General features: G+C 37.6%; 1 protein-coding gene across 5 annotated transcripts; it reads right to left on the bottom strand.

The window, feature by feature from the left end:
• Window positions 1-5,455: 5,455 nt before the first annotated feature.
• On the bottom strand, window positions 5,456-13,254 carry LOC135938670 (solute carrier family 53 member 1-like). Of its 5 annotated transcripts, none has more exons than XM_065482501.1 (10): window positions 13,124-13,254; window positions 11,442-11,486; window positions 10,584-11,078; window positions 9,188-9,449; window positions 8,815-9,134; window positions 7,635-7,839; window positions 7,376-7,576; window positions 7,152-7,321; window positions 6,966-7,099; window positions 5,456-6,701 (listed from the first exon to the last, which is right to left on the bottom strand). In XM_065482501.1, exons 3-10 carry the CDS (start codon window positions 11,055-11,057, stop codon window positions 6,452-6,454), a joined length of 2,016 nt encoding a protein of 671 aa, XP_065338573.1. In that variant the 5' UTR covers window positions 11,058-11,078; window positions 11,442-11,486; window positions 13,124-13,254; the 3' UTR covers window positions 5,456-6,451. The 5 variants fall into 5 exon arrangements, with proteins under 5 accessions (XP_065338573.1, XP_065338574.1, XP_065338576.1 ...); XM_065482502.1 differs by lacking the exon at window positions 13,124-13,254 and adding an exon at window positions 11,668-11,779; XM_065482504.1 differs by lacking the exon at window positions 13,124-13,254 and adding an exon at window positions 11,639-11,779.
• Window positions 13,255-13,385: the final 131 nt, after the last annotated feature.

The raw sequence follows: 13,385 nt of genomic DNA on the forward strand, positions 1-13,385 counted from the left end.
CCAGAGCAAAAATGTAAATGGAACTTCAGAAAATTTTATTTATGTACTCGAACCTTATTTGGCAAGGATACTGCGCGAGCGAGCGGGTGTGTTTTTAGGGGAAACAGCGTTGACACGTGAAACGCACGAGCTACATAATTTCATACTCTTTAGGTATGGAAATATTAATTCGCAACATAATCAAACTGGATCCGTTTGGTTTTTGGTTCCTTGAGAGGGGCAGGGAGGGCTTTCGTGGGAGGGTTGTAATAAATTTAATACCACAGAGGGCGCAAAAAGCCAATTCTCTATTTTCCAATGTTTAAAATGGAAACATTTGGACTTATTGTGCAAAGGAAAAATAACAGTTTATTGTTAGTGTTATTATAACCCCAGGATAGAATCGATTTGGACCCATACGTGAATTTAAAATAATTTTTTCCGGTTTTTGCGGCCTAGGGCGGTAGACACGGGTGGAGGATGCGGTCATAAGTGGAGAATTATGCTAACCGATTCAGAATTTTAGTTTTAGTTCAACATTGTATGACCCATGGAACCAGAGTTAATTTATTTAAGTACGGAAAACGTGATTTTGGACATTTCCCAACTCTATTTTCAAGGCCTCAACCAATGCCCCCTGACGAGTTCTAACGATTTTGGTTTTTAAAATCTGTAAATGTTCGAATTTTTAGCGATTTATCAACACAATAATTTAAAAAAAATTAAAAATATGTATTTTTCTCTCAATTCTCCAATATCTTTAGATTTTTAACTTAAGTTAATCAATTTTATGCAATAAGTTTTGGTTAACTAATTAAATTTTTGCAAGCCAAATAATTTTACACTGAACAAGAAATCAATCATCGTAATTAATTGAAAGAATTAAAGGCATTATATCGACGGGTTAAAATTCCAAACTGACACTAAAAGGGCAGGGCCGGGTAAGATTCTTTTTTCATTTTGTTTTTCTCGGTTGGCAGGTCCAGTTTCGCGGCAAACAGAGGCAGTGGGGCAGTCGTCTTCTCCTTTATAGGGTCTTTCTTTCCAGTCCAGTCGCGCGGTGTCGATGCCTTATTTGAGCACACGTATTATCGCGTTCCTTCTTTTCTCGAAAAATAAAATATATCCTATAATGGCTCAATAATGCGCGATATATATACTCCCTGCGATCGACCTTGAGTCTGCCCGTTGTACCATCTATTGCAGCCGACGAGTGTTTCAAGTTTTACGATCTCCCATAAAATGCTCAAAATCTTCATCCCATCGAGAAACACTACAGTGTGTCTAACTACGTGCCGAGAGCAATTAAGTCGTAAATTACACTTACTTGTTTTGCGCGAAAATGAATAATGGTTGTGGCTATTCGGGAAGCGTAACTCAGGTAGGCGCCGGGCGGTCATGATTATGCAAATTCCCGATTGCTTTCAGCGCAGCTAAATTACAAAATGCAAAATCAGTCACGTTACAGCAATGTTTAAATTGAAAGGATTCATGAGAGATATTTTGTCTCTAAATTATATGGGAGTATTGGTTCAAATTTAAATATATATCGTTTGAAATAATAACTCTTGCATCATGGAGAATAATTTAGAAACTTGAATTCCTGATTAGGACCACCAAATTTCGACTAGATCAGGGTATAAAACAGAATTTTAATTTTGTGTTGAAGTTTGTTGAAAACATGTGTTTAGTATTTATTTAACTATATATAAACACAACAATTTACAATTGCGGAATTCTACCCCCGTTTGACCCTTAGATACCTTACGGGCACTGGGCACTCAAGGACAAGATTGTGAACACACTAGGGCGTTTCTTGAGCCCCCTAATTAGCTTCCAAAGGGTCGCATTGGGCATAATCTGAAGGCTTTTGACTTGGCCGTTCCAACGGTTTGCAGAACGCACCAATACAGAGCCCGTCAGGCGTCGTTAAAAAGGCTGCATACTGCATACATGAATTTAATAATACCAATCCTCGCGAGGGCAACACTGGCGCCATGGTTCCATTTCTTACTTGTTTTAATAATTTATTCTGACCTCAGGGGTGACCCAAAGCATGTTCCTTTGGTAAAAACTAAAAATTAACCGATCTTGCAATTTTGATTTTCTCACTATTCACTAAGGAACTAAAATGCCCTTTATTTATTCAACCTTTGACCCTTCCGTATCTCGAAATTTGCAGATTTCCACATCCCAAAAAAGTATAGATTATACTAAACACACTTGGGGCAAAATTTTGTCTCATTCTTCTAAAAAAATCGGAGCCTGCGCTCTCTCAAGTGATCAAATTTGAAAAAATTAACTACAAAAGTCGATTTTGAATTTTATTTTGCTTATATAAAAGTTGTTTGCCGTCTTATTCATTTCATTTTTGGTTTTTTTTTTAATATTTACTTATGCTGGAATTGTTTTTGTCCACAGGAAGTCAAACAACATTTACAACAGCGGAAATATAAATTAATTTATTTTTACTAATTTGAGTTTCCAATTAGTTGAATTCCTAAAAACACGCCGAGCATTGAATTCCAACCAAATTCAATTTCATTCGACGGAGGATCGAGAGCCACGCGCTTCGAACGAACATTCGAGTAGATATATTGTCGCAACCTGACGATGCCCATATACTTCGTCGCGTGCATAAATACGCGATTAATGAAGTGATATATACCACTGGTTGTGCGTCAATAATTAATCAGAGTGCGATCAAGTCAGCCGAGCGTGCAAAAGAGCAACTTCTGTTACCAGACGATTAATGCTCGACTGGTCTATTTAGCGACGAGAGCAGAGCAAAACACGCTGGCCGTCGTCGACGGTACGCGCCGAATGCACCAATCAAGGTTGAGGCCGGTTCGGTGGATCAGATTCATCTGCTTGCTTCGTATTTAGAGTCGCCTCTGCTTCTGCTGCCAAGGAGCAAGGTCGACCACAAACATGCAAAATATATGTAGCTCTCGGAGAGGAGAAGAGCAACTTTTCGGATAGACGCCTAGAGAAGAGTAGAGAAGCGATTTTTGGGAATTTCGCTTCCAGCCTGTGGCAAAAAGAATTAATTTTATTCCCTCTCTGGCCGTAAAAATCCGAGTGGTTCATAAACCCTGTCAAACCGCACAATAATATCTTCTTCGGCATCGCTTGTCCCGCGAGCAACAAGGTTGGGCGGGTAATTAAAATTCGCTACAAATTGTTCACCTGCTTGGGATTATAAGTTTTTTTTCCCGATCTCAAAAGGTGCACACGTGCAACCAAATGATATTTATGGAGGTGTTTTTGAATTCCGCACCCACTCTCTTTCTCTCGATCGTCGCAGCCTGCGCTGAGGAGTTGTACTAATAAGTCACCCAAGACCACACCTCGGCGAAATCACCGCGTCCTCTAAAGAGAGCAGGATAAAAATGCGAGCGCTCATTGCGGCGCGCGGCGCTTAATTGGCCGGTGGGAGGCAAATACAAGAGCAATCAAGTAATGCAGGCAGAGATTCTCTTGAGACGCTCGTAAAATCGTTGAAACGCTTACAACATGCGTTGCTGCTTGACCTTTCAATGAATGGGGATAAATATATAGACCCCTGCTGGCTCCGAGACGTTATGCTCTCGATTTCTAAAGGGGACTTTTCCATCCTCGTCCATTTGTCTGGAGGTGAAATTTTGTTACAGTTTTTGGTGCTCAAAATTTTAAAAAATTTCCCTACTTGACCATTTTTTTTAAAATTAATGTTATGTAGAGGAATTTCTATGATCAAACGATCCTAGTCACATGATATTCTCGTTTAAGTTTAAGAATCTCTCTATAATAGTAAGATAAACATTTATGCCGTGGAAAAGAACAGATTTTGATCTCGGTAAATGTTAAGTATTTAAATGGAAACAAAATTTTGAATTTTTTGAAAAATGGCCTAAATGGAAAACACGAAAAAGTCAAAAGTTGGTAAATCGTGGTTTTTAATTTTAAACCACATATTTTCTTAAAAGCAAAATATATAACATGAAATTTTTTACACAAGTTCACACAGTTCATGCCATGGAACAACTTTCAAGTTCAAGCACATTTTAAAAATTCCAAAATCCACAACTCAGTGTATTTATTTATATTCATAGTGCTCTCTATAATTATATTCCATTTTTTATTGATAAAAGTTACATATCAGTTATGACAAGATCATGTGCAAAAACACATGTTGACCAACAAACCATATAATGATCGTCTTGTCAGACACTTATTTTGATCCATCGAGGCCGCCTGCTAATCAGTATTGCTCTCGCACTGAATATTATGCATTTGATAATTGCTAGCGTGTTTTGATTTATCGAGCGGGTATACTCGCGCTGCATATGAAATGAATATTTCACGAGCGCCGGGAAGGCTCGAGAAACCGCCGCTGGGTGTGGTCCATCGCTCAGTCAGTCAGTTGCCCGCCCTAGGTGTCCCCGCAGGTCTGTCAGTCAGGTCGGGCGGCAGAAGCGACAAACGACACGCAGAAGTCCTCGCCAACCAACGACTACTGCTGTTTGTGCAACTGACTCGCGCACTCGCGGCCTGCATCTTGATTATGAACGTATATAAATGCATTTGCCGCGCGCATTACGATACATTAATGCACAGAAGGCACCGTCCGTTGTGCTCTAATAATTGCTCAAATAAGCATTGTTTTAAGAGTTTTTCAGGGGGAGAAAATCATTAATACTAACTCAGCGATTAGCTTTAGAGTTAGATATTTGTAAAATAAATATGTCACACCCTTTTACTACCTGAAACCTACAGTCATTGTATGCAAGGATTGAAAAAACCAACTAAAAATCGACTTTCTTTTTAAATAATACAAAAATATTGTTTTTTAAAATTTGAATGAATGAGATAAATGATGAAGGCGATGTTTTACAATAAAATCGCAAAAAATATTGAAGCAAGGTTCGTTAACCCCCGAATTTTGTTACATTGCAAAAATCTGGTTTTCCAACGTGTCCGCAATTTTGGAGTTTTTCAAAATGATATTGAATGTTAGGTGGCAAAAATGAATGTAATTATAAATAAGTTCTAGTTGATTTCTCAAATATTTAATAGTATTTAAAAAACTTCTCAGAAGAGTTTGGCGCAAAATATAATCTTTTCGAGGGGGAAAATTAAAAAAAAGAACGCGGTAAAAAGCGGAAAACAAAAATTGGTGGGACTTTCCGACTGGTTTTCGCGCTAAAAACCAGTAATTCGTTTTTTGCGCATTAAAAAATTGACGAAACCCTAATAGGAGTGAAAGTATAGGAAAATACTAATGCTCGTCATCTAAAGCAATTCAGGCGTTTCGATTTTAAAAATTATAATTTTGTTTTTGTAATTTTACGCAAGAACTTCGCAAAATTGGCTGTTGAAACCCAGGCAGTTTTGAATTTACCATCTTTTGTCCAGGCTTAATGAGTGGAACAAAGTATAAAACATCATAGTCACAAAACTAAAAGTTAATAGCTAAATAAAAGACATTACAATGTATAATTCATTATTAAGCACTTTCATCAATTTATTTTGCAATACAACTAATTTTGGAAAAAACTTAATTATCAATTCAGGGAATTGAATGGTCAAATCTTGCGTTTTGAGACAGCAATGGTTGAAAGAGGTGACAAAGAATGTGTGAGTTTGCAACATATTTTGAATTTCATTGAACCAAAAGTGTCACGCATAGTTCTAGCCTTTGTCTAAAGGCTGCGGTGTCTCCAAGCTTACGGCCTCAATAATTGCCTCATCGCTTCACAATCTAACGGAGAGGTTAGCAGACATTAAAGGCGTCGGGGAAAACACAATAACTGAATACAAATTGATTCACTGTTGTCGGACTGGAGACTACTTGCCAATAACTAAATAAATAACCTATTGCACTACTTGTCTCCCAGGTTGGCGAAACGGCAAACCTGGATTTCCATAATAAGCACTTTTACAACCGCTTATTATATACATATATTGGCAGTTTCAGAACTTTATTGATTTGGCTAAAATTATGGCTGTACCCTGTACTAAAATAAGACCCATACTCGAGTGTGAGGTGTGCGACGCACACTTACCTAATTTATGAAACAAAGAAAAGCTTAAGATTCTCTTTCCTGACTTTTATACTTTCACAACACAATTTTAGCACTTTTCAGGTTCCGGAATGGTCCCTTCTATTAAGACTTCTTGTTTACGCATTGCTTAATACACACGTGTGTCAGTAAAAACAGTAAATGCGGCTCTCTTTCAACAATTCTTCGACTATAGTAAACCATCAATATACACAAAGAGTATCACATTCCAATGAAATCCATCTAATTTTCGTAGCGTAATCCTTGCCATGCAGCATTTTCCTAATGCGATCAAATGCTTGCGCTCCCTAAACTTTCCAGAGTTTTCAACAAGAGTGCCAAATAGCAAGTTTGGTAACCACAACGAGAGAGATATCGAGAGAGGGAAATTAGGGAAAGTTTAAAATCCTGAGGAAACTTGTGGTAGATCAAACGAGGTTGTCCCCGGACGGTGCAGGCACTTCCTCCTGCAGCAAGCACAGCGTCGTCTCGTCCTTATTCTTTGCTGGTCTCCTCTTTCGCCTGTGCAGCACGCCGTCGCTCTCGTCCATCATCCGAACGATGACGGCTTGATCTGATGTGTCCAGAGGCGCCACGGAAATATCACGGACGGCACGGAAATTACCGCAGTTGTTGAGGTGCTCGTTCTCCAATCGGAAATAGTTCCAAATAAAGCGCCTGTGAGGAAGAAATAATTTTATTGCAGCATTTCTCACAATTTTAGCAATTTCAAAACAAAAATTACTAACGTTATTATCTTATATTGTGTTTAAATTTTTATCAAAATCTATATTTTTATGTCTGAGAGACTTAGTCCAGGAAAGGTACATAGTTCTGGCAAGAATCTGAGGATTTTTTACTTAAATTAGGCCCTCATTGACCACAAAGAATATAAAATATGGAAATATTTTTTGATTTATTGTAATAATCAAGTCAACTTACCTCACTACTTCCAGAATTGAAACAGTAAACGTCATGTATTGCTTTGAAAGGTATCCATTCTCCACTATCAAAAAACTAAATGCCCAGGAAAACCTTATAAGCAGGTCCTCGATGATGGCAAAGTAATAGTAATTCTGAAATTTAAGTTATTTCAGTTCAGTATTTCTTGTTATTTGGAAAATTTACCTTAGATGAGTACACAACTTCAGCGCGCAAAAACCTATTCTCTCCTGCATTCTGGTCGAAAAAACCCCAATCCATTTTAATGTCCCAAGCGTATGAGTAAGAGGAACTAACAATCGCAGAAACCATCCAGGCGTAAAAGAAAGGGTTCTCTGCGTGACTTTGGTAATCAGCTGCGAAATTTCGTGATTCTAACATCAAAACTGATAAATAGACAAAGAACTCACCCTCATAGTATTTTCTAAGGACACTGAAAAGTACAACAAAGAATGTGGTGGAGTATTTCCCCGCATTCACAAGGTGAGGGAAAGCATCACCCGAATCTCTGTAACGTCTCAGGCACTGCGCGAAGCGGAACCAAGCAGGTAACGCGTTAACAATTGGAAGGGTAATCCAAGCTTCATCATTGCACCTTTCGATTCCGATCTCTGGAATGAGAAAATAATAAAAATATAACGAACTGGGCAATGTATTGATTTTTCCTACTTGTATTCCGGTCGAAAGTTTCCCATGCAGGATTGGAAAAGAAAAAGCAGATGAAGAAGTGAAAGTCGATGAGCGCGTAAACCAAACTGTTGAGCTGATCGGCCAGCCAGAAATCAGCAAAGCCCACGGCCCAAAACGGTGCGGTGATAATTCGGAACAGCACTCGCAGCAACCAAAACCGTGCTTCATGTTGAAATGCTTTTATCTGGAAAATAAAAATAATATGAAAAGGGTTAGCGGAGTTAAATACACTTAAGCAGTTAAAACATGTTTATTTTGCAACTGTACTTGAATTGAGTAAAAAGAGGTACTGCATCTCTTCCTTGTTTACAAAACAAACCGTAAATATTCCACCAACTCGAATTTATTTATTTCATTGAATCAGATACATTAATGAAAATCAAGAAAAGTGAAAAAGGTGAAGTGTACAAGCGATCATGTCGCTTAAACATCAAACCAAAAGATGAGAATAAGAAAAAAATTATGGTGAAAAAAATTCATTCATTAGCACTGAATTAGAAAATCATAAAATCGAATTTTAACACGGTTTAAATGTATTTTTTCTTCGATTTTGCTAGGACCATAATACCATATATATTTTAAAGAAAAATTTTCATCATTGCCAATTTTTATGAAATCATTTCCTCTAGAGATTTAATTAAAATATCAAACTGTTTTACTCTCGGAATTTAAAAAATCTTTCTTTTTATTTTCTCACCAAAAAAACAATTAAAAATATCACAACATTTTAACATATTTTACACACATGTAAAATTTATCACTATCATGAATTAAAAAATATTTAAATAAATTTTCACTTTTGAACTTTTTGATTTGCACTTAATTGCACGATGATCCCTTAATTATAAATAAAGCAAAATCTCATAAATCTCTATTCGTAGTAAAAACGGTCATTTTTTCTTTTATTTTTCAGAAAAAAAAACATTAGAACAATTAGACAGAAAAAACTGCAAAACAGCAAGTAGCGAGTCAACGTGCTTTTGCAAGCCTTCAAAATGTTAATGAACTTATATATCAACCCAAACACAATGCAAAAGCTTAACTCAGCTTTTGAAAGGGATCAAAGTTGAATTATTTTCTAATTTCTCTTTCTTTTTTTAACCACCTGTTAACGGAATTCTCAATAGAAATATCAGTAGATCATTAAAGTTGTACTGACCGGATTAACCAAGAATATTATCATCACAACGGCCATGGAAACTGGGCAGTAGTAGGCAGGAATGCTGAGTTTTTCGCTGAACAGGAGACCCAGCAGACTGAGCGCCCAGATGACCCCGAAAATAGCAGCCAGCTCCATCAGGTGTTGTTCGGAGAGGTGGTGCCGGGGGTCCAGTTCGAAGATAAGTACGTGATTCACTCCAGACGACCTCCAGCCGTACACATTCACACCCATCAGGAAAATAAACAGGATCAACAGGAACGGCCCTCGGTAGAGTTGGAATATTGTCGACCAGTCGTCTCGAGGAGAGCCTAAGATAACTGACAGGCGAAATTTTTAATTATGGTTTTTTAACTAATATAAGGCGACTCACTGGATAGGATTGCAGTTACGAATAAAATGCCAAACGCGCCTGAAAACAGGCCCAGCTTGAAAGTGGTCCACGGACTCTGCTGCTCTCCCAAAGGCGGCACTCGCAGTCGCTTCATCGCCCTTTGTCGATTTCCGCTCTCCATCTCGTTTGTCACGGTGGATTCAGTCTCTTTGATGAGCCTATCAATGTCTTTGTTTGTGTAAAAATGTGACGTTTCCACGTGTTCCGCCCTCCACTTGGCACCCCTGTCCGTCTTGAGAAGCTGAAACAAGCATTCGAATTTTGCACAAGCAGAAAACGATTCGGTGCAACTAACGGCAATTTCCCTCAAAACCGTCAACCCATAACCTCGGCGGGTTTGACGAGACCAGTCTGGTTGATGCTTTGAAAGTGGAAACTCCAAAACTCCAGATGATTGGGAGGGAGCTAATGTGACTTATTGGCAATGAGAGCTTTCAGATTGGCGATTTTAAGTTTACTTTGGAATCACGTTCTCAGTGATTACATTTTGTATCCAAGTTGGCATTTATTGTTGGCCATTCCACACTTGGAAGAGGTTGGTGGTCACCACGTGATAGTGACTAATCAAATTTTGTTGATTTACTGCAAATGGCCAGTTCACATTGCACAAAACTGTTTTTTTCCATCGAGATTTCTGCACCTGCCCGTCTTGGAAGTGAGTTTAAAATTAAGACTTAAAAATATAAATGAAACATTGTTCTATATTATTTCCAAATGATATGTCTCTATGTTACTCAAATTGAAAAAGATAATCAAATAACCTGGGATTTTCCGGAGTTTTGTTGAATTTGTTTGTCTTATAACGAGATTTACTAACAAGGGAATCTTGGGCACGTTCATGCATTTTTTATTGACTCAAACGTGTGGACTTTTATGTAATTATCTGAACAACATTAAAATAAACCTTTCTATAACTATTTTGTCAGTGAATAATTTGCTAAAAACACTTAAAACGATCAACAATTTTTCAATAATTTATCACTTAATTGAAAGATTAAATAATAGCGGTGAATTAGTTTATTTAGTTTTTAAGTTAAATATTAATTAACATCTTTGAAATTATGTTAAAATGTGTTTTTACTAGACTCCTAAAATAAATTTGTTAGGTACTGAAGAGCAGCTAGCTGCAGCTATTTTCCTGCAGAGAAAATTCAGTGCAGTGATTCAAATAGGCCATAGACCTCGAGGAAAAAATTCTGAAACAGCAACTTTTGCTGAGGGAAAATAAAAATTTTTACATGAGATTTGTAAAAGTTTACTAGTATAAAACAAGCAGGAAAAACGAGATGGTAAGAAATGCAAACCTATCGTAAATATCTTATTGTTATTTTATATCTAATAAAAATTTTAAAACCTGAGTGGAACATCAACTCACCTTATCATGTTTCTTCAGAATTTTCCTAAAGCCAGTGAAATTCAAATTCTGGTAATTCTGCAGAAGAATGAGACTAAGGTAGAACTCGCTGAAGGCCAGCTTGAGGTCCTGCAGCTTCCTGGCCGGCACGCCTCCTGTCAACATCTTGCGCGCCTTGTTCAGGCCGGTCTTGGAGTGGCTGCTGGCGTCCAGGGACGCCTTCAACTCGCTCTGCAGCATGGCGAACTTGCGAGTGGCCTCAGCCATTTTCTCGGAGAAGAAGGTGTTGATCTTCTTCAGCTCCTGGTCGCATTGCTGGAAGAAGTGGTCGTCAAAGTTGACTATGTGTCGGGTCACGATTTCGGGCTCGGTGAGCTCCGCGGAGGGCGCCTCCTCCACGGCCGAGTACAGCATCGTCTTCAGCTCCTCGTAGATGATGTACTGCTTCCTCCATTCTGGCGTGATGTGTGCTGACAGATGTTCCGTGAATTTCATCTTTCGTTACAATCATTAATCCTGCGAAATGACAAATGAATGAATATACATCATTTTTTTTTAATTTGTTTTTAAATCGCTGAAAAAAATAAGTTAAAAAAATATCACAACATTTCTCAGAAATAAAAACAAAATGTTGGTTGGGAGTTCCGAAATTACTCAACCGACTCTAGGATCCTTTCGTCACGCTGAGCCAAATTTGTCGAACAGATTAAAACCCAAAACAAATTTTTTTCATGTTGGCAAAGCAAACTTACTCTCTTAAGAACCGTAGCCCACTATGCGAAAATAATCTTTTTCTAATCTAACAGCGGGAGGATGGAAATAGGAATGAAAATACATGTCGGACGTCAGAGACGCATCAAATCCAAAAGCAATCGGTACCTGCTGTGGTGGGCCGCCGAGCTCCGAGTATCAAACAACCTCCATCTGCAAAACAACAAAATAATTAACACCCATCACGATGGTCCCTATTTTTATTATTAGCACTAGAGAGAGAGAGAGAGAACGAACAACTTCAATGGAAGGAAAGAGTGGCACTAAGCCAGGCGTGCATCAACTACGCGCGACGTCTCGCCTACCAAGCAAGAAAGCTCGAATTCTGAATTACAAAAGGGACGCTCTCTGCTTATGTTAACGGGAATCTTTGAACCCCCAATCGTTGATATGATGATAACGAGCCAACGAGCGCAGCGACACTGGAAAACTAATCTCCCAACCTGCGACACACGACACGGTGCTGCGCTGCACAAACACCGTGTGTGAACCACCTGACCTGCTGCTATACAGACAAACAAATTGCTCAATTGACACGAATGCCCGGATCCCAAGGGCGGAATTAAAACCCAGTCCAATTAAAGAGCGCGCGCGGACTTCTTTCTCTCTCCGGATTTTTTTTTACTCTTTTCATCTCTCCACTCAGTCAGCTCTATCTGCGATTATGAGAATGTTTACAAGTGCAGGGGTATCTGGCGCGCTCTATTTCAAGTGTTTACTCTGAAATCTCAAAAATAGCTGGATGGACACGGACACAAATCGGTGAGGAAAAGTACCAAGACCAGAGAAAAAAAAGAGGCGACACAACCTCCGGCCGAATTACAAATTTAAAGGAATGCTCGTTCTCTGTTCTCTTAAGAGCACTGGAAAATAAAACAAAAAATGTTGAGGTTCAATAACCAACCACACAATAAATTATATTTTAGTTTCGTAATTATATGTATATTGCTTTGAAAATGAAATGGAACATTAAAATTAGTCGTAACAATTAGTATTTTCGATTTTCAGCAGTATCATGAGAATGCAGGATTTCTCTTTTCTAAAATATTCACGCTATTTTCTGAGGTTTCATTTTATGAAAAAGGTTCAGTAGAAAAATTCGAACAAACTGATAAATTCTATAAGATGTGAGTAAAAGTTGAATTAATTAAAAATATTCTTGATTGGTGATAATGGTATCTATCATTAAATTTTATCTTAGGGATGAAGGTATAATATTTTTACAATAATTAGATTGCGGTCAGTATTACATTTTTTATGTTAAAATAGCGAAATAATCTTCCAAATAAGTAATTCCCATTGGCATCTAAAATATATTCAAAGCTTTATTTCCCTAATTATTTGAAATATAATATTAAATTATTGAAATTTTGCACCTATACTGCTTTTTAAATCGACAATTATGTCCAAATAATTCGGCTTCATTAAAACATTTTCATACCAGACGCAAAAAAAATAAAAAAAGGAATATGAATTGTGATGTCTATCGAGTTGATTTATTTTTTTATTGAATTTTAATGCGTGTGTGTGACCAGATTCACACAGTGCTTTGCACACTAAAATATTCGAAAAACTGGTTGCAATGTAAAATTCAAAACGCAATGAAAATGGGATGAGCATGAATGCCAAAATAACTAGCGAGCAAAAGTGCGCAAAATATGCGTGTTCTACTGCGAATGCTGCCTACGATGACAATGGCAAAGAAGCCAGTTCGATGGCACTAATTTAAACGATCAACTCGCGTGTCAAAGGATTAAATATTGGAGAAGTCCTGTATGTTTGTAACTCACATGACAATATATCTCGGCGGATTCGATTAGTCAGTGCAATAATCTTTGTGTCCTTGTGCTCACAACTCTAGCGTTGCATTTTTCGCTGATTTTTAAAAGGAATACAAATAAATGAAATTGCTCTGCAGCTGATTGGCAGGCAAACCAACTTAAAATCATAATATGAAAATAAAATAATGTAAATTATTTCTAACCTAAGATACTTCTAAAAATATAAAAAAACCACGTGATAAGGTTTAAAAAATTTTATATTAAAAGGGTA

This window comes from Cloeon dipterum, chromosome 3 (genome assembly GCF_949628265.1).
Source record: "Cloeon dipterum chromosome 3, ieCloDipt1.1, whole genome shotgun sequence".
Classification (NCBI taxonomy): Eukaryota; Metazoa; Arthropoda; class Insecta; order Ephemeroptera; family Baetidae; genus Cloeon; species Cloeon dipterum.